This window comes from Nymphalis io, chromosome 8 (genome assembly GCF_905147045.1).
Source record: "Nymphalis io chromosome 8, ilAglIoxx1.1, whole genome shotgun sequence".
Lineage (NCBI taxonomy): Eukaryota > Metazoa > Arthropoda > Insecta > Lepidoptera > Nymphalidae > Nymphalis > Nymphalis io.
This window is the reverse complement of record NC_065895.1, coordinates 10,841,824-10,866,858: the sequence shown is the minus strand read 5'-3', so window position 1 is coordinate 10,866,858 and position 25,035 is coordinate 10,841,824. Positions and strand designations below refer to the sequence as shown.

General features: G+C 33.5%; 2 protein-coding genes across 2 annotated transcripts in view; one reads left to right on the top strand and one right to left on the bottom strand.

Annotated features, from left to right (window-relative positions):
• LOC126769943 (nitric oxide synthase-like) overlaps positions 1–14,669 on the top strand; it is a 41,251-nt gene extending 26,582 nt beyond the window's left edge. Inside the window, exons 2-22 of the mRNA XM_050488974.1 lie at positions 2,459–2,595; positions 3,461–3,623; positions 3,776–3,867; positions 4,831–4,972; positions 5,951–6,090; positions 6,579–6,753; positions 7,170–7,351; positions 7,844–7,958; positions 8,403–8,633; positions 9,332–9,436; positions 10,496–10,566; positions 10,786–10,943; positions 11,584–11,810; positions 11,884–12,129; positions 12,256–12,409; positions 12,488–12,657; positions 12,928–13,138; positions 13,478–13,565; positions 13,768–14,038; positions 14,208–14,399; positions 14,481–14,669. Of these exons, the coding sequence (XP_050344931.1) occupies positions 2,459–2,595; positions 3,461–3,623; positions 3,776–3,867; positions 4,831–4,972; positions 5,951–6,090; positions 6,579–6,753; positions 7,170–7,351; positions 7,844–7,958; positions 8,403–8,633; positions 9,332–9,436; positions 10,496–10,566; positions 10,786–10,943; positions 11,584–11,810; positions 11,884–12,129; positions 12,256–12,409; positions 12,488–12,657; positions 12,928–13,138; positions 13,478–13,565; positions 13,768–14,038; positions 14,208–14,399; positions 14,481–14,591 (3,381 nt within the window). The 3' untranslated portion in view covers positions 14,592–14,669. The remainder of the gene's footprint in view (positions 1–2,458; positions 2,596–3,460; positions 3,624–3,775; positions 3,868–4,830; positions 4,973–5,950; positions 6,091–6,578; positions 6,754–7,169; positions 7,352–7,843; positions 7,959–8,402; positions 8,634–9,331; positions 9,437–10,495; positions 10,567–10,785; positions 10,944–11,583; positions 11,811–11,883; positions 12,130–12,255; positions 12,410–12,487; positions 12,658–12,927; positions 13,139–13,477; positions 13,566–13,767; positions 14,039–14,207; positions 14,400–14,480) is intronic.
• A 398-nt stretch (positions 14,670–15,067) lies between these two features.
• LOC126770084 (cilia- and flagella-associated protein 299-like) lies at positions 15,068–24,353 on the bottom strand. The gene is made up of 4 exons (XM_050489241.1): positions 24,096–24,353; positions 22,862–23,039; positions 19,754–19,951; positions 15,068–15,343 (listed from the first exon to the last, which is right to left on the bottom strand). Exons 1-4 carry the CDS (start codon positions 24,263–24,265, stop codon positions 15,173–15,175), a joined length of 717 nt encoding a protein of 238 aa, XP_050345198.1. The 5' UTR covers positions 24,266–24,353; the 3' UTR covers positions 15,068–15,172.
• Between the last annotated feature and the right edge of the window lie 682 nt (positions 24,354–25,035).

Below are 25,035 nucleotides of genomic sequence, written 5' to 3'. Positions count from 1 at the left end.
GTATAAAACATATTATATTATGTACTCTACATAAGCTTCAATAAAACTTGGTACAGAAAATTATTAGAACTATTAAATGTGTTACAAGGATGAATGAAAGACTTATGGCGTATGAAAGAATGAAGGACTTATGGCGATTTCTTACCGTCAACCTAACCGAAAAGGAGAAAAAAATAGAAACCGAATTGGTGGTGCCATAATAGATATACATACAAACATGTACTAATATATATATAGTAGCCCATTTAGCAAAATAACATGAACATCACAATAAAAATTCGGCATTTTTAGAAACTGTATAATGATTCCAATTCAAAATTTTCCTTTTACATATATACCTATTTATTAAAGACCAGCAGCAGACACTACACTTACATATGGAACACATGTTTCGTATTAAATAAAACAGATTATAATATAGACAATAGTACTAAAAATTGTTAACATTTATATGAAAATCATCGTATAAAGTAGTATAATAAATACAATACATGGTGAATCCAGATAAAAGCAAACGTTCGCAACAAACGTATTCCTTATCTTTCCTGATTCGATCCCTCCTGGGTATTGGCCGCAATAGCTGAAACGGTTTATCGCTGACTGTCGTCATGTTTGTTAAGCAACTTGAGCCAAATTACAAACGAATCCAAGTCAATTTATACATATAAATCAAAACAATTAATTTTGTTACCAACTTCCCTTTAAAATAATAGATTGTTGTTAATCTAAAACATATTTTATAGGTTTTTAGATACAGACAAATTTTCCTATATGAATTAAAACTTTGGTTATAATTTCTTCGTTTGGAGATTTATTGATTATTAAGGGTATTAGCAACCAAAAGTATTGAGTTCGAATTCAAAGCATCAATGAGTATTGTTCTCGTTCCTTGTTTCGAGAGAAGGTCTTATATAAAGTTTTAGGTATTTAATAAGGCTGCGCTACCTTGTTCAAAGCTTGCTACAGTTTGGTCAATTTTGTTTTTTTTTTTAATTCTACAGCCAAATAGCAGTACTCGGTATTGTTGTGTTCCAGTCGGAATGATCCAGTACAACTTCAAGCGCAAGGGACATAACATCCAAGGTTAGTGTGGCATTAGCGGTGTATGGAATGGTTAGTTTTTCTTACTGCGCCAATGTCTATGGACTGTGGTGACCACTTTCCACCAAAAAAAATAGAACTACACACACTAAAAAGTATAGTTAGTGAAGCCGGCAACTTATTTAGATCTATTATAAAGCTTATAATGTAATTGATACACTTCACACGGTATATGTATAGGCTTTTGATTAATTATGTTCCTTTTGTTAATTGCATTCTGGTCCCTTCGACGGTTTCCTTCAGGAAAAATATTTTTTAAATCCCAAAATATCTGTTCTATGTAAAACTAAGTTAGCTGTTGATATACCCGAGTCTAAGCTAAATTTCTTCGTCCATCTTATTACATCATCACTTATAATGCTTAACGTATACTTGTCATTTAAATGAATACGAATATTAAAAAAAATAATAATATATATATATATATATATATATATATATATAATAGAATAATATAATAATAATAATATATATATAATAGAATAATAATAAAAAAAAAAAAAGGATACCTTTGATATATATAACCTAGCTATAAAACCTTTATCGCAACTATAGTAGAACAAGAGAATGTAAGATTGATAAATATTTCCAGTATTTTTATATTTATTTTCATTTTGCGTCTCGTTAAAGAAATTTAATAGATAAAAATTGCACATTAGCGTTAAAGCGTGCGGTAGCTTTGTGCAATAACACGGGAAAACGGATACCTCGTAGCGTTTCAAAGCATTCCTCGGGTTTCGTCTAATAGTTTAAACTCTGAAAGTGTTTCGTTCCTTTTTGGAGCGGTCTTAGGTTTGCTGAAAGAGAATAATGTTAAATAAGCATTATTCGAATGTTTGAATAAAATCATATAATTTATTTATATATTGTGTTTTGTACATAATTTATTAAAAATATATATGTTGTCGATCAAATTCAAAAGATACTTCAAGTGGGCTCTTATATTTAATTATTTAACAAGATTATTTTGTATGTATTCCATCAATGAAATTACAAATTTATTTTTAATAAATACAATAAATTATACACTCGTATGTATATCGTGTTTAATAATTAACATAAATTTCAGGATCTTATCATATTATTCATATTCAATTATCATCAATTATATATCATATATAATTTTTTATCTTTTCTTTTTCGACAATAATTAAAGATGAAATTGCTTTTTGATTTGAAGGGTTTGTAAGTCAGCCTAGTTAGAGGCACAAAGACTTAACGTTCTATCGATGCGATCGAATAGGTTGAAAAATAACAATACCATAATTTGAACTTGTAATTTAATGCTATTTCAAAAAAATCATAAAAATAATTACTGTATGACATAACTTGCTTAAAATGATTTTCTTTGCCACAGAATACGAAATGCTCAGCGTCAGTTTGTCAGAATAGCATAATGGACATTCCAAACAGAGGTGATACTCCGAGAAATGTCGAAGAAGTTTATAAGGAGGCTCAAGCTTTCCTCAAACAATATTTTTCTTCAATACGCAGGTCAGTACTTATTACAAATAGATTAGAACGTTTTTCTTTTCGGTTCAATTTTTGAGTCTTAATATTATCACATACCAATATTTTTAAGTCACAGTTACAGAGTTTAATCATGAATAAAAAAAGACTTACATACACACATATAAATATATTTACTGGTGGTAGGGCTTTGTGCAAGTTCGTCTGGGTAGGTACCACTCACTCATTAGATATTCTCCCGCAAAACAGCAATACTTGGTATTGTTGTGTTCCGGTTTAAAGGTGAGTGAGCCAGTGTAATTACAGGCACAAGGGAGATGTCATCTTAGTTCCCAAGGTCGGTGGCGCATTGGCGATGTAAGCGATGGTTAACATTAATTACAATGCCAATGTCTATGGGCGTTGGTGTACCACTACCACCACCATCAAGTGGCCCATATGCTCGTCCACCTACCTATACCATAAAAAATACTTACACACTCACACACAGATGTATTTAACATATGTTATTTGTTTCTGTAGGTGTACGTACCTATTTCCGTTGAGTTTATGTTCGTGAGCGTTTAATAATTTATCGAATATGTAAGTGTAGATTACGTAGGCATTTTGATATTTGACGTCCAGCACTAAATTCGGTGCTATATAATACACACAAAAAAGAATAGAGCCGTTTGCCGTCACGGCATACGAATTGATCTTATTGTGCAATTAAATGCGTTTCTATAACTACTTTTATAATTATATATTATAAGAACTAAATTTATAGCGAAAAAATAACGACGAAGTTTTGCAGTTTTAAGTTAGAATTTAACATAAACTTTGAATTTGCGGTAGCGGTTTGCATCATATGTAAATATTTTTCGAACTTTTATAAATATAATATTTTTAGAGAAAACACTGACTCCCATATAAGAAGACTTCAAGAAGTCGAGGAGGAATTAAAGAGAGGAGACACTTATCAGCTCAAAACAGCTGAATTGGTGTTTGGAGCGAAGCTAGCGTGGAGAAATGCATCGCGATGTATTGGAAGAATACAGTGGAAAAAGTTACAGGTAATAATAAATATTATTCGATTTTTTATTTGTAGTATTAATTATTAATAGCAATAACTCTTTAATGTAAAATTTTGACAAAATTTTGGAGGACGGTTTTATGTTAATTGTGAAATACATATATTATGTATCAACGTATTTTATTTTTGCAGATATTTGATTGCAGAGCAGTGACCACTGCCAGTGGAATGTTCGAAGCGCTCTGCAATCACATCAAGTATGCAACCAACAAAGGGAATATAAGGTGAGGCGTGCGTGCGTGCGTATAATAGTTAACTCATTCATAGGCAGTTTGGACAAATGACAATAGCAGTAGATGTAAAAAGTAACATTCTGTAAATGCACGTTCCAGATATTTTCCTTTACTACTGTAATCTGTTAATCAGATCCTTATGTTTAATCTACTGGGCACTTTCAGATCTCAGTAAAAGTATATTATTTAAATTACAATATAAAAATTCCAAATATTATCAGCTTTTCAAATATTATTTCAATTCAAATAATAAAGCGACAATAGAAGGAGAAAAATGAACCAATTTTTATATTAATAACAGCATGATGCCAAAGTGTCGAAATTCTGTTAAAACATAAATGGACCGGCTTTGACGAGGCTTTCATTCTTTTATCTCATAATGAAACAAAACGCGTAATGAAAGTTATAACAAAGCAAATTAAAAGGGTAAAGTTGGCATCACCACAATTGTCTTAATGAATGGACGGAATACTTTCACGAAAATCTTTTTATATGACAAAATTTTGTCTGACGTTTTCAATTTCCTACGAAAAAGCGAGAATATCGTTTAGAATTTAGTACACGATATTTGTAAGGATGTTGCAATTTTATAAATTGCTATTGCAATGCGTTGAAGTAACGTTTTTTATATTTTATAAAATATAACAAAATAAGAAAAGTTCCGAAAAAAGTTCCGAAAGTTCACCACATAAAAATACAATAAGTATATTATAAACATATGTATAATATGTATATATTTTGCCATAAAGTATAATCTTGTATATATAAGTACTTATACTTGTACAAAAATAATCATTTCATGTAAAAATCTAGGTAAAAAAAATAATATAAACATTACATTTGTCTTTAATGCTACCGTATTAAAATTTGTTGAGTAAATTACTAATATTTGTAGCGTGAACAAACGTCACCCAGCTTTTTAACCGTGTTGCTAACTATGTACTCAATTTACAGGTCAGCGATAACCATATTTCCCCAACGTACGGATGGCAAACACGATTACAGGATATGGAATCCACAGCTCATCAGCTACGCCGGGTATATGGAACCAGATGGAACTGTGTTAGGTGATCCGGCCAGAGTTGAGTTTACAGAGGTATGTGTTCTGCATGAGGTATGTTTCACATTAATTTCACAGTGGGTAATATAAAGCTAACACTAGCTTGAGTATAGCTAGAAGAAGCTAGAAGAAGATATAACTAACTATTATTTACACATGTACACATAATTCAGGTATAAAACATTTCAAAAAATAATATTGAGAACTACATCGTTTTACCAAGGGAATATTTACAGGATAAAAACCGACAGTTATCGTTTTAAAACCTAAATTTGATTGAAGTGAAAGTGTACGTTTGCCAACAAATTGGTAGGTGTAGCCCTCTTACTATGCATGAATACATTCTATCAAATTTGTTACACTTGTTATAAAACCTATGTTGGCGAAAATGCGAGAATTATGTTTATTGAGGCGTTGGTTTTATTATTTCATTACTTGAACGACATCATCAAGAGAATAAGGTAATTTGTCGCGGATATATAAAGAATTTTAAGCCAGATATATCAATATTTTGAAGATACTAATAAGGCTTAAGTTGGAAGAGAAAGTGCTATGTTTTACAGCCGAATAATCCTCAAACAAAATTATGGGTTACAATTTGTGATATCATAATGTTCAAAAATAAATTTAATCACATACAAGAGTTCGCAGAATCAAATTTTAGATAACATTTCTAAGAATCCTTTTTTGTAATGGAAAGTTTTAAATATAATTTGAATTTACCTTATCTAAGGAGACCGTCCTTTTTAATATGTTGAGTTGAATGTTTACTAACCATATTGGAACACTGCCAAATAACAAAACTTGGCAAACTATAATTGACCGTTTTGTTTCTTTAATTAATTATTTAAATACGAGGTTTAATTTATGTCAGTCTTTTAAAAATATTTTTCTTTTTCTTCGTAAATTAGTATAATGTTTTCCATAATCTAACTAAACGCGTTTTACTGGTTTATAATTAATAAAAGCTTAGTGATTTTTTTCTACGTCATAAAATATCACAATATTTTGTAGGTTTGCGTAAAACTCGGATGGAAGCCGCCTCATACGGCATGGGACATCTTACCAATTGTCGTATCAGCTGATGGTAAAGATCCTGAATATTTTGATATTCCTCGAGAAATAATAATGGAAGTTAAAATGGAACACCCAAAGTAAGTATATAAAATGTTCACAAAAAAACTACCAAAGTGACTTGCTAATGTATCCAACTTATTAATTGAGCGTTAAATATTAACTCGCTAATTTGTATACCTTGAAACTTAAAGAATTGTGAATTTGCTGAAGTTGTAATTAATGATGGTAATGTTTATTTAACTTTTGCTGAAAATTCTTAACAACATTACTTTGTACTTTTGTAACTTGTTACGTGTTTAATTATAAAACGTCTTAGTCATGACGTCAATACCTAGAAAGTATATATAATACAGCAGAGAATAAATTAAAACTTAATAGGCAATTGTACACAGAATCATGTAGATGATAAAAATATAAAGTTAGAATTTGTTGATTTCCATACAGGTTATATTTTTATGAACATTTGTAATTTGTTGAATTTAAAATACATAGAAATGCTACATAACAACTCTCTTTGAAAATAATTTATATCAATTCTCAATAATGTATAAATATGTTTTTTTAGATATGAATGGTTTAAAGATTTAGGTTTGCAATGGTATGCTCTACCAGCTGTTTCCAATATGAGACTAGATTGTGGAGGACTCGAATTTACCGGAACTGCTTTCAATGGCTGGTATATGGGTACGGAGATTGGATGTCGTAATTTCAGTGACTCTAACAGACTTAATGTTATCAAGGTATTTTTTTTAATTATATAAAATAGCTAAGTCAACTCTTATATAGGCCATCTGATGATAAGTGGTCGCCACCACACCTTAAATTACCAATGCGTTACCAACTTTGCGAACTAAGATATTATATCCGTTGTACCTATACAAACAGAAAAATATTAAAAAAATGTTATTATGTATTAATTTATCGCATACATTATTATTCTGTAACGCCACATGCATTTGATAATTTTAATGGATACAATCAATATTTAATACTTATAGTACTAACGCAATTAAGGGAAGTTGATTTATATGGTTTATCCGCACTGTTAAATTTAAATATATATTTAATATATAAAAGAGAAATAAAATATTTTTCTATTAAAAAACAAATAAAGGAAATAAACTAGAATTCTAAAACAATAATTTTCACTCCCCAGAGCGTTGCAGTTAAAATGGGTCTAGACACAGAATCCTACGTTTCATTATGGAAAGACAAAGCGCTAGTAGAAGTGAACATAGCGGTGCTTCACAGCTTTCACAGAGACAATGTGTCTATTGTAGATCATCACTCGGCTTCCGAGCAATTCATAAAACACATGGATAATGAAAACAAAAGCAGGTGATTTATTTTTAAGTATATTATCTTCGTTGGACACAGGTATAGTAATATAATACTTTCAAGGACGAATTTGAGTGCGTTACATTGCGTAACGTCCCAAAATTTCAATTTTGATATAAAATATATCAAAATTATTTGTTATAATATTTTAACATGATCAATAAAATTTCAAGGTCAAACTAAATCGAAACGTTACTATGTATAACGTTTAATTGATTTATTTCTGAGCCAATAAGGCCTTTGTCACATGTATTGCACGCTCTTTCCTATCAATTAGCTTTATATATCTATTATATAAGAAGGGTAATAAATAAACAAATACCTATATATTTGTAAATTGAATTTCAAGATTTCATTATCATATTGTATTGTGAACTTCTTGATAGTTATCTTTTACATATATTGATGCTACTAGCTTTTTGTTATGCAAAGCAATTCAATTACTTTATTGCATACAAAAGTGAATTTGAAATAAATAGATTCCTCTTCCAGGGGTGGATGTCCCTCAGATTGGATCTGGATTGTTCCTCCGATGTCTTCGTCTCTTACGTCAGTGTTTCATCAAGAAATGGCTTTGTACTACATGAGACCGTCATATGATTATCAAGTAAGTTACGAATAATAAAGTACGATTGTAATTTTCTTAAGAGATATTCTGTTGTTTTAATCCGGGCTACGCTCTAAGGATACACTTAATATTATAATAAATAAGACATGGTTTTTTTAAAATAATTTATCACTGGAATAAAAAAAACATTATGTAATATTATTATAGCGTAAAACATCGGATTGGGTCCGACATCCAAATTTTATATATATATTTTTGAAAATGCGTGCATTAAGCAAAAGTATTAGGTTACCAATGGTAGTATTTTTTGTGAATTCTGGTATACTGATATTTCTTATTAAAAAGTAATCCTTTTAAAAGCGTTTTAAATCTTATATGAAAAAATTGGACGAATGTGAGTCGGACTCGTGCACCAAGGGATAAGACCATTATCATGATTATGATAAACATTGACGAGCATAAATAGTAATAATTCTTACCCAGGACCCTGCATGGAAAACTCACCAATGGACCAAGAAAGAAGGTGTCAAAACCAGGCATAGAAAGTTTCATTTTAAACAAATCGCTCGAGCCGTCAAGTTTACATCCAAACTCTTCGGTCAAGCGCTTTCGAAGAGAATCAAAGCCACCATCCTTTACGCAACCGAGACGGGGAAATCTGAACAGTATGCGAAGGAGTTAGGGACCATTTTTGGTCACGCATTCAACGCCCAGGTGAGTTTTTAATTTACACGTGTTATACGTCTCCATCAGATTGAATCGTATTGAATTGGCTTGACAGTTCAATTTAAGCAAATATCGGTACAAGTTTTTTAATAAAATCTTGTGGTCATATTTTCAATTTGTATTCGTAGATTAATCAAGTTAAACAAAGTTTATATTGCCTTGATGTTTGTAAATAGCTGACGAGACAATTCAGTGGTTCTTAACTGAAGACCGCAGGTTCAATACTGAATAATCACCACTATTTTAAATGGAATTTTTATTATTTTCTTTATTTGTTCATTTTTACATTACCAACAGTTGTAAAAAATGTATATCCAATACATTCCTTACATCTATTTAAACTAAATATGTACTATCAATTATAGAATAACACACGATTCCCAAACACAATGACAGTGTTTAATTTAATTAAAACTAATTTAACAATAAGTGTAGTTTACATTTTTAATTATATGAAAAGAGGCTACATATTTATAAACCTATTTTACGATGCGCTAACAAACATGATTTCTATGATGTTTTGTCTATGTCTCTTAACAAACTGCTCGCTCACCGTTTAAACCAGATAACAGATCATTTAGTTCTACATATCGATCAATAATCGAATCGAACTCACACAAATTTGTAAATTGCTATGAAAAAAATCCAACTCTATATGATTTATATGGTAAATTAACTCTCCAAAGGTACACGCTATGTCAGAATACGACGTGTTTTCGATTGAGCACGAGACTCTCCTGTTGATCGTAACCTCAACATTTGGCAACGGCGAACCGCCTGCAAACGGCGAGGTATGAACTTTATCATTTCTTATTTATATAATGGTAATACGCCTTGCCAAGCGTAGCGTAGGACGTCCTCCAGCTAGATGGAGTGACGGTATACGCAAACTGGCTGACAGCGGAAGGAGATTGAGAGCTGAAGATCTAGCTCATTGGAGAGGTCTATATCAAACAGTGGACAAGAAAGGGATGATGGTGATGATAATGACAATAGCAATGTGAAAATATAAGTATATCATATATTAGCGTTTGTTATTATTAAGCAATATCTGAAAATATACCTTCTTATATATGGAGTCATACTTTGGTTGATTTATATTTTGTAGCCAGAAACCTACTCAAATATATATTTTTGAAATATACAACGATTGTATAGTTTTTAATTTATTATGTTTTAATAATAATGAGACACTTTAATAGCCTTATTTAAAATATATAACTCAATTGTTTTTCATATACTTTATATTTAATTAGTCTCTATGTCTCATTGACTGCATATAAATAGTCTTATGTACATTACAACTAATGTTTTGTTTGATTATTACAACTAATATATTACAAGCAAATATTATATACGAGGTAATTAAAATATTATTGGATTGTGTGATCTATTACCAATTATACTTACGACGAAATAACACATAATTACGTAATATAAATAAAATTTGAATTAAATTTTGTTACTTCACATTTTTTATCTCAATTTTAGTTGGTTTTAATAAAGTAGCAGTCTGCGAATGTCCCATTGCTGGGCTAAAGTCTCTCCTACTTTTTCGGTTTTGATAATCCTATCTTAATTTGTCAATAATATAAAACGTGTCCCACGCTTTTTAAAATTCGGTCTTTACGAAACTAATATATTCGATATGGATTTATTAATGAACAAACAAATGCCATACTAAACATGGTTATACGACACCAAAAACGAGTCTTAAAACATCTTTATATTCAAAGACAATAAAATTATCAGACATTCCTACAAATTAAGTGGTACTTTTCACAGTTGTATGTCAGTTTCTTAGGTTCCTCGTCTTTAATGAGCAATAAAATGTGTAATAATTATTACAGGGATTTGCTAAACATTTGTTTCAAATGCTGTGTAATGAAAAGAAGGGTTTAGACCAAGTTGACAGTGCTGGGTAAGTAAACAATTTTAAATTTAGAACTTTTTTTATTTTTTTTAATCGAATAAAATATTATTATTTTAGATGAATTATTTTAATACTTAAAAAAATTAATATTAGTTATTCTCCTTAGACTATTGTAAATATGTAATCCAATTTCCAAAGGAAATTAGGCTAATTGTTACAAATACTTTTACCTACATATATTATGTAATATCTAAAATTATATTTTAGAACCAATAATAAAGTGCCAACGCCAAAATCATTAATGCGTACAAACAGCGTTATGACACCAAGCATGGAATACAAGAAGCAACTTTCACGAATGGAGTCTAGAAATACAAATGTAAACGACTACAAAAGACAATTATCGCGCTTGGAATCTAATAAGAGTATGTAATTTCCTGACATTTTATTTCACAGTTTTTTTTAAAACATATACCTGAAATTGCTGACGTTAAAAGTTATCTATACCTAAATTATACGTATTAAGCATAAGAAACCGTGTCTATCAGTACAGTACAGTAACAGCCTGTAAATGTCCCACTGCTGGGCTAAGGCCTCTTCTCCCTTTTTTGAGGAGAAGGTTTGGAGCTTATTCCACCACGCTGCTCCAGTGCGGGTTGGTAGAATACACATGTGACAGAATTTCGATGAAATTAGACACATGCAGGTTTCCTCACGATGTTTTCCTTCACCGAAAAGCACGAGATGAATTATAAACAGAAATTAAGCACATGTAAATTCAGAGGTGCTCGCCCGGGTTTGAACCCACGTTCATCGGTTAAGATTCACGCGTTCTTACCACTGGGCCATCTCGACTTGTGTCTATCGCTTCTCGGCCTTTTGGCTAAGATCAAAGTGTCTATCAAACATTGAATTAAATTAACAAAAAACGTACGATACGATAAAAAAAGAAACAGAATACGTTTTTTTTATATCGTAAAAAAATGGATAATACGAACGAAGTCGCAAGCATAAGTATAATAAACTGATTTAATTACTCAAAATATATTAATGGTATTTCATTAGGTAATATGACTGGGACATCAGCAGAAAACATAGGCCCATTAAGTAACGTTTGTTACGCCGTTTTCGCTCTGGGCTCGAGTGTTTATCCAAAATTTTGCCAGTTTGGTAAAACAGTAGACAAAATTCTAGAAGATTTGGGAGGTGAAAGACTCTTGGATCTTACATGTGGAGATGAAATGTGTGGTCAAGAACAGCAATTTCGTGTTTGGTCTTCCAATATATTTCATGTAAGTCAAATGGTTATAAATGGCATTATATATATTTCGAATGGAAATTATGTATAAACTGATATAATTATAGGTAGCTTGCGAAACGTTCTGCATTGAAGAGAATGATATGGTAAAGGATGCCAAGAAAGCATTTGGAAGGATGCCCCTCACGGAAGAAACTGTTAGGTTTGGTCGAACTGACAAGAAAAGTGACATGAAATCTGCTCTTGAACATAGTTACAAAAAAAAAATTATATCATGTAAAATAAAAGAAACAAAACATCTGGGTGAACATACTACTGACCGTGCAACAATTTTTGTTGATATGGAATCTGAAGTAAGTATAAATAATCATGTGACCACTTTTGTTGAATTTAATAGAATTAACAGCAGTCTTACTATAAATATACACCTGTAATATTTATGTTGAATTAATGTTGAATAAACAATTGTTCAATTAAAGGATGAACTTAAGTACGAACCGGGTGATCACGTTGGTATCATGGCTTGTAATCGAACAGAAATAGTAGATGCAGTATTAGCAAGACTAAAAGGTGTCGATAATTTTGATAAAGCAGTACAACTACAAGTAATGAAAGAGACGCTTACACCTACAGGTTCGTTTTATTTTCCTTATATACTTACGAAATTATCACTAGGCTCAATATTTATATGTTTTATAATTTGGTAATCAGGTGCTGTAAAGACTTGGGAATGTCACGAGCGTATGCCAGCTTTGAGTGTCCGTGAAATTTTCACGCGATTCCTTGATATAACAACACCTCCTTCCACAAAAATTTTAAAGTATCTGGCTACAGTTTGTAGCGATCAGAACGAGGCTGATTATTTGAAGGAATTAATCGAGGTGAGTTTAAAAACTCTGTTTAATAACAATATTTTTATTTATTCAAGTATTAGAGATTCAATTACAAAAATAAAACGGTTTTAAGTTAACAAAAATATTAAAGAAAATAAACAGTACCTATATTATTATCTATTATCCACTACTAATACAGTATACTGCTCCAGCCGAAACTCTACAGCAGCGGTTTATATATGTACAGTCTAGTCTGTTAGCATTAATCCTTTAGTATTATTAATATTTGTTTTGTTTAATATTTGTAAATAATTTTAGGATTCAAACAAGTATGATGATTGGAGACATCATTATTTCCCTCATTTATCAGAGGTATTTGCTCAAGTGCCTTCATGTAGACCTCAAGCCTCGTTACTTGCGTCATTATTACCGCAACTACAACCTCGTTTCTATTCAATATCATCTACACCGTTACAGAATCCTAAAAGAATTCATGTAACAGTTTCAGTCGTTATTTATAAGACTCAAAGTAAGTATAATTATTGAATAGGTCGTAATATTTGACATACTTTTATATATTTTATTTTATTTTATGTTGACGCGATACTTTCTGAATGTCGTGTACACTTGTAATCGATATACATATCAGAAGTTGATTTTTTCTCTTTGGATGTTATGTATGCCACCATTTAATGTGTATATTGTTAGTGTTCCTATTAAATAAATAAATGATTGGCATTGACGGTTTATATTATATGACAAAATAAAAACTAAAATTTAAACAAATTCCATACGACTCACAAAAAACAATCTAGTAAAAATTTTAATTACTTAGGATATAGATTAAAAAAAAGGTTTTTTTTTTCAGATGGTGAAGGAAATACTCATTACGGTGTATGCTCAACTTACTTACAAAGCTTAAAACCTGATGATGAAGTTTTTGCATTTATACGAAGGTAAAAACTGTAAAGCCTAAAGGAATGGCTTTCAAAAAGTCATATGCGTTACATCGTATTCGTATAATTATTATTTTTAACTTACATTAATATTTGGGTTAAAACAATTTAATGTAATAAAAAGAAAACCCGTTTTCGTTGTTATTATAATTATATTAAGTCCTTTTTATATATATTTTTAAGATAGCCATGTTCTTTACAGAGCCCCTACTTTCCGGATGCCACAAGATTTATCCGTTCCTCTAATATTAGTGGGACCTGGATCTGGTATAGCTCCATTCAGAGGCTTCTGGCATCACAGAAGATGTCAAATAAAAGATTCAAATTCGAAGAAAGCGGGTCCCATTTACCTATTATTCGGTTGTAGATACAAGGGTATGGATTTATACAAAGATGAAAAAGAACAGGCAATAGCTGAAGGAGTTTTAACAAAGGCTTTGGTAGCACTTTCCAGGGAAGAAGGAGTCAATAAGGTCAATAAAATACATTATTTAAAATTTAATGAATACGTCTATGAAAATTAATCTGTATCTATTATTATTGATACATTAAATTAAAGAATATTGATTGAATAATAAAAATAAAGTTACCAGTATACAAGATGATATAATTGATTTATTATTAAAAAATGACAAATTACAGAAACACGTCCAGGCCCTCCTTCACGATGAGGGAGCGCATGTAACACGCATGTTAGTAGAAGAAGGAGGACACTTCTATGTTTGTGGTGATTGTAAAATGGCTGAAGAAGTCCAACAAAAACTGAAAGAAGTCATTAAAACGCATGCAAATTTATCGGAAGAGGAAGTTGAAGATTTTATACTCTATCTAATGGTAAAATTAAATAATATTTAAAAGTAAAAAAATATTAATTATAAATCGAATAAATATAATCTTAATGTAATTTGTTTTTAGGATGAAAATAGATATCATGAAGATATCTTCGGCATAACACTCCGTACTTCAATAGTTCACAAAGCTTCGAGAGAAACAGCGAAAAGGACTCGTCTTGAGTCTGGATCATAATTAATTAAAAAATCGAGTTAAAATAATTTCGTTTTAATATTTAGATATATCTTAAAATTATTAAAGCTAGTTCTTAAATTATGACTTTTTATATTTTTATTAAGTAAAATTATTTTTATTACTAAATGAGCCGTGAGTGTTCATAATTATCAATTAATCAATGTTCCGGATTTACTTACGTTATTTATCGAGGAGTTCTCGATATATTTCGATATCGAAAGACTCTCATCACAATCCTATAATGGGAATCTTCAGCGGACGCATCAAAATCATTTTCCGATTGACTTTTGGCTTCACTGGGTATTACTCAATAAATAACATATGTAAAACCGAAACATTAAATAATTATTTTATTTTCAACAAACTGTATTCAATGTTTATGTTTTTAATGTTAATCAAAATTTAAAATAAGAATGGCTATCAGCTAGCTACATTTATTGAATGTTAACTAAAGAGAAAATAAGAAACGAATTCAATAAAACCTATTATGTCGCAGTGTATATATTTTTAATTATAAAATACAAATGATAAATATTCCTAAAAGTATTTGTGGCAAGTGAATTTTGTTCAGTGCAGTTCTGTCAACTTTTTCTTCTAACCACGTGATCGTAAATTTCTATTTGGGTGTAGCGTGGTGAATATATACGTTGCTTCGTGGTGTTCTGACCAGGGTCCTGGTGTGGATCAGGGTATATAATTTTGTGGTCGTGGCGATTCTGGAACAGGAGACCTCGATCTGGGTCCATAATCGGCTGCAAATTTAATTTAATTATTTTAAAAATACATATCTCAATAAAACAAACAATTGGTGATTTGGCTTTGGTAATGGTATGTTTCATACTGCTAGATCCAAGTTCCTTTCATTTTTTTTTCAGCCTTTTGCCTTCCACTGCTGGACGAAAGCCTCCCCCATAGAACGCCAACCATCCCGATCTTGGGCAGTCCTCATCCATCCCGAACCTGCCACCTTTTTTAAATCGTCGGCCCATCTTGTCACAGGGCGTCCTACACTACGTTTGCCTAAGCGTGGTCTCCACTCCAACACGTGTCGGCTCCATCGGCCATCAATGCGCCTGGAGACATGACCAGCCCACTTCCACTTCAGCGAGCTAATTCTAAGCGCGATGTCGGTGACTTTAGTTCTGTGGCGAATGTCCTCATTTCGGATTCTATCTGCCAGAGAAACCCCAAGCATCGCGCGTTCCATTGCTCGCTGAGCGACCCTAAATTGGTGGACCAGTCCTACGGTAAGTGTCCACGTTTCGGCACCGTAAGTCATTACAGGTAGGACGCACTGATTGAAGACCCTGGTCTTAAGCGACTGTAGGATCGACGATTCAAAAATATGACGTAACCTCCCGAATGCCGCCCAGCCCAAACGTATTCTTCTTTTAGCCTCCTTCTCAAAGTTGTGCCGGCCAAGTTGTATAGTTTGGCCCAGGTAGATATATTCCTGCACAACTTCAAGTGGAGAGCCATTTACGACCACAGATCTCGGGGATACATGTCGGTTTGCCATAATTTTGGTCTTTTCTATGTTCATCCCGAGACCTACTTGTCTTAAAGAATCGCTCAGGCTGTTTAGCATCTCTTCCAAATCCTGCAGAGTCTCCGCCATGATGACAATGTTGTCGGCAAATCGCAGATGTTTAATGTGTTGGCCATTTATATTAATGCCGCGTCCGTTCCAATCGAGCGTCTTGAAGACGTCCTCCAATGCATTGGTAAAGAGTTTCGGTGATATTACATCTCCCTGTCTTACCCCGCGATGCAATTGGATTGGTCTTGTGCTCTGATCTTGTACTTGGACGGTCATGGTTGCGGCTTCGTACAAACACTTCACCACCTGGACATACCGACAGTCAATTGGGCATCTCTGCATGAATTCCAGAACAGCCCAGGTCTCGATGGTATCGAAGGCTTTTTCGTAGTCCACAAACGCTAGGCATAGAGGCTGATTATATTCCTCGGTCTTCTGTATTATTTGCCTTAGTGTGTGTATGTGGTCTACGGTACTGAAGCCTTTTCGAAACCCAGCCTGTTCCACGGGTTGGAAGTCATCGAATTTTCGGGCAAGACGATTCGTGATTACCCTCGAAAACAATTTGTAAACATGGCTTAAAAGTGAAATGGGGCGGTAGCTTTTCAGAAGAGCTTTATCGCCCTTCTTGAAAAACAGCACCACCACACTTCTGCTCCATGTCTTCGGTGTTATACCATTGCGGAGGACGGAATTTAAGATGTTAGCCAGCTCTCTCAGAACTGGTGTGCCTCCTGCTTTGAGAAGCTCTGAGGTAATTCCGTCATCTCCTGGAGCCTTGTTGTTTCCAAGATGCCCGAGAGCAATCCTAATCTCGCTCAAATCGATGTCGGGAAGATCGTCTGATAGATGGCGTGTTAGTCTGGCTCGTGGGTCATCCGCACTGTGGGACTCAGGTGGAGGTACTCGTGATGAGTATAAATCGCCATAGTACTTTTCGACTTCAGCTAAAATCTCTGGTTTTGAGGTGACGGTTGTGCTTTGTATGGTTCTGAGTTTTGTCAGGTGACAACAGGAGGTATGTGACTTTGCAAAAACCTTTGAGCCCCTATTGAGTGCTATAGCCCCTTCAATATTCGCTCGTCTTGTGTCACGCCTTATTAGTTTTTTAACCTTCCTGTTAAGTGCCTGACACTCAGATGGCGTCATGTTCTGCTGTTCTCGTCTCCTCGTCATCTCGTTCAGAGTTTCGCCTGAGAGCTTCGACTTACGTCCATTGCTCTTTTGTCGAAAGTAATTTTGGCCTACCTCGCGGATGACACGCACCAGACCATTGGTGGCGTCGTCAATGCCCTGCCTGGTTTCCAACATGGTAAATCGGTTCTGTAGTTCCAGCTGGAAGCTTTCGCAACCAGCTTCGACCTGAGGCAGAGTTGGTCGAAAAGTCGACTTCATTAGCCGCGATCGTTCTATTTTAGTGTTAATATTCAGGGTGCCTCTTACCAGGCGGTGATCACTTCCAGTGTTTACCCTGTTGATCACGGAGACATCCCTAAATATTTGGCGCTTATTGGATAAAATGAAGTCGATCTCATTCATCGCTATGTTATCGGGGCTTCGCCAGGTCCACTTCCTTTGGGGCTTTTTCTGGAAAAATGAATTCATTAGAAATAATCCCTGAGCCTCGAGAAAGTTTACCAGCATTTGCCCCCGATGATTTCTGCGCCCATAGCCGAATTTTCCTACCCTCGATTCACCATCTTCTTGTACTCCCACTTTGGCATTGAAGTCACCCATAACAATTGTGTAGAAGGTATTGGTACGAGACATAGCTTTCACTATGTCTTCGTACATGGCTTCGACCTCTTCGTCAGTGTATGTAGACGTTGGGGCATACACTTGTATAACCTTCAAGGCATACCTCTCGGTTATCTTTAAGACAAGGTACGCCACCCTCGCCGACACACTGCCAACCTCCACGACATTGCATCTGAGTGACTTGTGGATCAAAAAGCCGACGCCACCTTGGGATGGTTGGTGTCCTTCTCGGAAGTAGAGTAAGTGACCGGCATCTAGTGTCATCGTGTCCTCGCCCTGTCTTCGGACTTCTGATAGACCTACTATATCCCAGTTAATACGACTTAACTCTACTTCCAATTCTGTCAGGTGTTCGTCCAGCCGCAGAGAGCGTCCATTATACGTGGCCAGAAACAGTCGCCGTTTGTGGTACCCTGCCGTAGCCCGGGGATTCTTAGCACCCCCCATCGCACCGTTACCATGGCCGGTACCGTGACCAGGAATAGTGTGATTACCGGGAATTGGGGGCCGTGAATTTTTGTCGTCGCTCATAGGGGGGTTTTTGCCTTAGTCACCACGCTTGGCAGGCGGATTGGTGACCGCAGTGGCTGGAAATCTTTCACTAATAGCGCTGCTGCCCGCTATCAGGATTTGCATTTTCAGATTCCAGCATTTGTGTGGTTATACCGCCACGATTTCGGTCGCCAGAGCCTCGTTCGTTGATTAGCAGGATGTACCACGAGCAGGTGAGGTTGACGGTAGAGAGCCTACGTTGTTATCGGCTCCCCTTAAATCCCTTTCATATTCATATTCTATAAATATTCTTTCCCTACCATTTTTAGTAAATAGGTTATCTAACGCATTTTTTTTTCAAAACTGTCTTGTTGTCCCCCCTTATATAGAATAGATAGGCGGATATACTCATATGGCTCATATGCTCATATGGGCCATCTAAGGGTTAGTAGTCACCAACTCCCATAGACATTAGCATTGTAAGAAATGTTAACCATCGCTTACATCGCCAATGCGCCACCAACCTTAAGAACTAAGATGTTATGACCCTGGTACCTGTAATTAAACTGGCCCTTTCACCTTTCAAACCGGAACACAACAATACCAATTACTGCTGTTTTGCTGTGAATTATTTGATGAGTGGGTGGATTTACCGAACCAGATATTAATTAATCGTGTTGCAAGCTGGCGTGATGCTTAAACTATGTATTAGCTAATACAATTTGTAGTTCATTGGCACTTCACTTAACAATTATGGTCAACTATTCAAAGTTCACTTAAACTTTAAACATGAATTCAAACTAACCAGAATTATTATCATGTTTTTGAAATTCGAATACTTTTAAAGGCATCTAAAGTTTATCAAGGCCATATAATAAAGTTTCATTTTAGTAAGCTCAATATTATAAATATATTTAATGTTATAATTATTTTTTATCATTGCGAACTACGACTTATTTTACGAATAAATCAAAAAACAAATAACAGTTGATGTCACTAGGAAAAATTATTCCAATTTATTTCAAGGTATATTTTCAATTGCCAACATACAATAAAACAAACGAAGCGAAAGAAAAATTGATGTAATAAAATTTCTCTGTTTTATCTATTTCTTTCGTCGCAGCCGGAAATGGAACATTTGCTGGGAACATTTTTATGAGGACAACCATCAACTGCAGATTTCATATATCGTCCAGAGTTCAATTGAGAATTTTCAATTATTCTTAGCGTACAAATCACAAGTTGACCAATGACCTAATCTTCCTACATTTTACCAAGCCCGTCTCTAAAATTATTATATTCTCGCTTTCACAAATTATTTATTGTGTTCTCTAGCCAACAAATTTAAATCAGAATTAATATCAACTCATACCTTGTAATTCCTGCTAATATTGCTTCTCACTGTACCATGCCTCCAATGATAGTAACCCAAATCGTTGTCCCTCGGCCAGAGCATTTTATTCGCTCGGAAAAACGGTCTCCAATCTTCTGATATGAGTCGATGCGCGTAATCTATGTAGCCGGATATTTCAAAACCACCTTTGGTGAAGTGACGAATGAAAATCACTGACTGCAATACGAATTTAATGAATGATAGATGAAAGTGAGAATGTTACATGTGTATTGACCGTATAAGTACCCTTCGTATTAGAAATTCGATTTCCCAGAGAATGTATCAAATAGGTACAAACTTTCTTGTATTTTTTTAAAACGAAAATAAAATAAAATCTAATCGTATTGCTAACCATTATTGTATATTATAATTATTACTAGATGTTACTAACGAGCTTCGCTTAGCGTAAATTTTATATGCTTTATTAAGAAAAAATGCATTGTCGTATTTTGTGGTTTTCTAAGTTACATTCATTAAAATCAATCAAGCTGTTCTGATGAAATGATGTGATGGATGGATGAACAACATTTGAATAAACAAACTTTAACACTTATTTTAATTATAAAAGAAAAGTAATGAAAAATAAATATATAATATCAAAGTACGTTATCTTATCTATCTATTTTATCTGCTTCATATGAAGTAAAGACGGATTTATTTAGCCAGTTATCGACTTTGACTTAAATATCTTATCTAAATCTACTCAACTGCTTCCAAAGTTTTTAACTTATTTTGCATATTAACGTATATGTCCAGCTTGTATACAGAATACTCTAGCGATGCAGTTGCGAGGAATGCTACAACTTTTAATCTTCAAGAAGCATAGAACTTGCTTAAGCTACATACATTTCCATTTTATATCCCCAATAAGATTTCTAGAATATATTTTAAGTGTAATTTACATTACATATAAAAAACGAACGAGAGAAATAACTATGATTTAATACTAAGTAAGATATAGTATATTTTAAAAAAAGTCCTCGTTAGTCTAGTGATATAAGGGTGAAGACTCTGAGGTTATGGGCAAGGCGGATCGTAGTCACCGAAATTTGCCCACGAAGTCCTTTACAATATTTTCTTTTTTCTTTCGTGTCTTTCTAATCGTTCTTACACAATTAATCACAACTATTGTGTTCGTAGTAACAAGTATGGTAGTAACTGTCTCGAGCACGCAAGTGGGGTGTCGGTTCAGAGTGATAGTGATATAAAACCACTTGACGGTTCCGAGGCGACACACTTGCATATTTGTGTGATACAGAGCCAAACAGAAACTCCAATAACTTTGAAAATATCATAACAAAATATACTTTATTCGATAGGCTCTCGTAAGTAAAAGTCAAGTATTCGTTTGAACGATATGATAATGATAGCTTGAGCTATCACTGATTTGAAATGTATTGAATTCGACTAAAGATAACCATACATTTTTTTTTTTTATAGAATAGGAAGGCGGACGAGCATATGGGCCACCTGATGGTAAGTGGTCACCAACGCTCTTAGACATTGGCATTGTAAGAAATGTCAACCATCGCTTACATATCCAATGCGCCACCAACCTTGGGAACTAAGATTTTATGTCCCTTGTGCCTGTAATTACACTGGCTCACTCACCCTTCAAACCGGAACACAACAATATCAAGTATTGCTGTTTTGCGGTAGAATATCTGATGAGTGAGTGGTACCTACCCAGACGAGCTTGCACAAAGCTCTACCACCAGTATTTATTAAGTATACTAAATTTACAAAAAAAATATTCTTTATGAACGAATACGACATCTTCGCATTTTTATAATCGATTATTTACTTTGTGGCGTCCACCACATGTGCATCCCACTAACATACATACACACATATTATAAACATACATCCAAACAGACATACTACACAACACATTCCAACTCAACATGGAATATTGGATTGACGACACAACGGACGATCGAACGTACACAGTGGACAACCGCATTGTTTATCTCCGTTGTGACGTCGTCCTTTGTTCTATGTAGATGCCCCGCCTACCGGTGCAAGCGCATTGGAGCGACGGATTTTTTATATTGGCTACGAATGATCCTACCAACGTTTACGACTTACGCATTATTCATTATTCTACCACCGTCATAACCGTTACTTGCGCTTCAAAAATAATTCGCTTTGTGTTTAAGTATTGTGCTCGTGTTTATGTGTACATATGTGATCTTCTATGCCTGTATAACGTTATTTCTTCTGTGTGCATATATTGTGTGTATAACGTGTATATAATATACACGTTTATGGACCATCCGCGTGAGTTTCATTTCTTATTATAATATTCTCACAGACCCTAACACACGCATCACTTACCCATAACTTAAAGAAATTGATCTCTATAAAGATATATAAGAGATTTATAGTTCATTTGAAGTTGATTTAAAATATAAGCCACATTGTTTTACCAAACGACAAATATAATAAAGTGTCTGCTACATAATAGAAGTGAATACCTTGCCTTGGACGTATTTTTCGACTTTGAGGACACGAAATCTTGGTTTTTAATTAAAATTTAACTAAAATATACCATACCGAGAAATATCAATGTCAGTTAGTTGTCTAATTTTGTAGCGGTAATGAAGACTATAATGGCAATATTTTTTTAAAACTAAACACTTAAAATACGCTCATAAAATAATTTTTGAATCGTTATGTTACGATGTTGAATTAAATGTAAAGTAGTGGTAACACAAGTAGTAGGAAGTCAGAAGAGCAAATGATCCTCGTGGTAAGTTACTTTGAACCATACAAAACGAGTCTCTTGCTAATAATATTGGGCTTGGTAGATACAGTATTGAAGTATTTCATTCGAAACGTGCAATTCCTCACGATTTCTTCCTTCACCGCTAAGCATTACGTGAATTATACACACAAATTAACCACATGGACATGAACAAGCTCCATGTTGCTTGCCTGGCTTTGAATGCGTCAGTAATGAGTAATATTTGAAAATTTAAAAACCACCCAATGTAAAACTTTACGTTCCACGTCCCTGTAATTGCATTGCTCTCTTCGCGTTAGTCAAAAAAACTAAAGCTAGTAATGGTCGTTTTAAATAATTACCTGTAAAATTCCAACTCTATTCGCTCTTTCCCGTATAGACAGTTCTCGATTAAAAGGGTCGTCAATTTTGGCTCCCTCGCTAACCAACACGTATGGACGGACCACAGGGTAGACTATGCTGTGTATGACAGCGCGACGTGTGTAGAATTCTTTTTCTGTCAATGTATCGCCGTTGGCTCTGCAGCAAAATTGAAAATTTATAAGTGCGCAAGATAAGGAGAATTAATTTTTAATTTGATTTGTTAATTGTTGAAGCTACTCGGAGTTCCGTACGGAAAAAGACCGAGTACAAATTACTAAGCCTATGCTATCCGTCTATCGGTCTGTATTTTTATACCTATGCATAGCTAGTTAACAGGAATTAATGACTTTTTTTTTTAATTTTTAATAGGCATTATTAAATAATACTTGTAACGGTGATCATTATCATGACAAATATTACTAAATATGATAATGCCAAACCTAAGGATAGTACGGAACTCATAGTACTCGAACAAACATATGTCATTTTATATATTTGTATTTAATAAAATGCATTTGTTGATCTCCAATATTATAAAAATAATAACAAAAAAATAACAACACCCACTGCAATATTATAGAGATGGAATGGAATACCAATAAGAATACTGGATACAATGTTCCTATGACGTCTGACGCCTGAGACAATGCAAGACTAATGAGTTCGTGTATTTTATTTGTATGAATAAAAGTATAATGTGTTGATTCCGAATCCACACACACACATATACATATATCACAATGTAAATATTATTTTATTTATTTATTGACACTTTATTGCACCCAAACTTAAAACTAAAAATTACAATTTTTAAACAAAAAAGTTGCATGAGGTGCAACAGGCGGCCTTATCGCTAAGCAGCGATCTCTTCCAGGCAACCTTTGGGCAGAGGATCATAATATTTATAAATGGGAAGGGTACAAGCCAGTTTATCTATATACTACATACACTACTACATACATAATACATACATATATATACTACACTACTATTATATATAATGTAAATATATATAATAAAAATATAATAAAAATACATAATATATATATAATAAAAATAGGAGATATAACAAAACAAAAAATTAACAACGACAACGACTGCTTAATACTAATTAATAATGCGACAGGTAAAAGTCCTTAACCATACATATTATATTACTATATTTGTAATAAATGGCTTATAATTTATTATAATATTATGGCGTTTCCAAACCTGTAACCAAGAGCAGCTATCGTCCTTGCAGACTCGATACTTCTGAGATTACGCAGATCGCCAATTTCTATAAGTGAGTCTAAATAATCTTCCCAGGTATCGAATGGCAGGAGGCGTCTATCAGCCTCCACTCCGGGTGGATATTCATTTTTCTTCTCCGCCATTGCCATTATTATGAAATATCAAAATAAATTTAAAAAGATCCTTAATTGTAAATAATAAATCATATTCCAAAGTTGGGAAACACGTTGTTCGAAAATTATTGCTATCCTGTAATTTGTCAAAAAAGCTTCGATAGCTTATAGTTTTACAATTAATAAAAGTCATTATCAAAAGGAGATTTTATGCAAACTTAGAAATAAAATTAAAAAAAAAACCATCTGTACATATACACACAGCAATAGTCTTGGCGATCAGTTTAACGGAATAAACGGAATAGAAGTTGATGTGATGTGATGTGATGTGCTCAACCGGCAAGATAATTCAAAATATATATGCCAACTTTCGTGGTGATCGGCAAATAGTGTCAAGTCTAATTGTAACAATACAATAAGTACTTCTTTTTGTAAGCCTTAATTAAAAAATGTGTCATCAGAATGCCCAGCATTTGTGTGGAGCAGCAAATTATTGTATGGCAAATAAATGGCAGAAGTTTTGTACTATTCATGCCCGTATCCTGTGAGAGAAAGCAATATGTGCTTCCGATCCCCAGCAGTGAGGAAACGATAAAGAAGAAGTGCACTTAAACTACCCCTAGAAATAGAAATTCAATTCGGAATAAAAATTCAAATTTCATAACTTTAATCCTACTTTCATTTTACCTACATTAATAACAAACTATCTATTTATAAAAAGCACCATAGAATTATATATTTATAAAGAGTAAATTTCTTTTTCCGAATTCTTATAAAGCCTACCTATTCATTAAATTTATACATAA

What these genes read in the sequence shown, in the direction of transcription:
- LOC126770084 (XM_050489241.1), bottom strand. Translation starts at nt 24,265, where the DNA reads ATGGCAATGGCGGAGAAGAAAAATGAATATCCACCCGGAGTGGAGGCT. An exon ending in ATAGCTGCTCTTGGTTACAG is followed by an intron (nt 23,040 to 24,095) that starts GTTTGGAAACGC and finishes ATTTTGCTGCAG; the next exon opens with AGCCAACGGCGATACATTGA. An exon ending in ATAGAGTTGGAATTTTACAG is followed by an intron (nt 19,952 to 22,861) that starts GTAATTATTTAA and finishes TTCGTATTGCAG; the next exon opens with TCAGTGATTTTCATTCGTCA.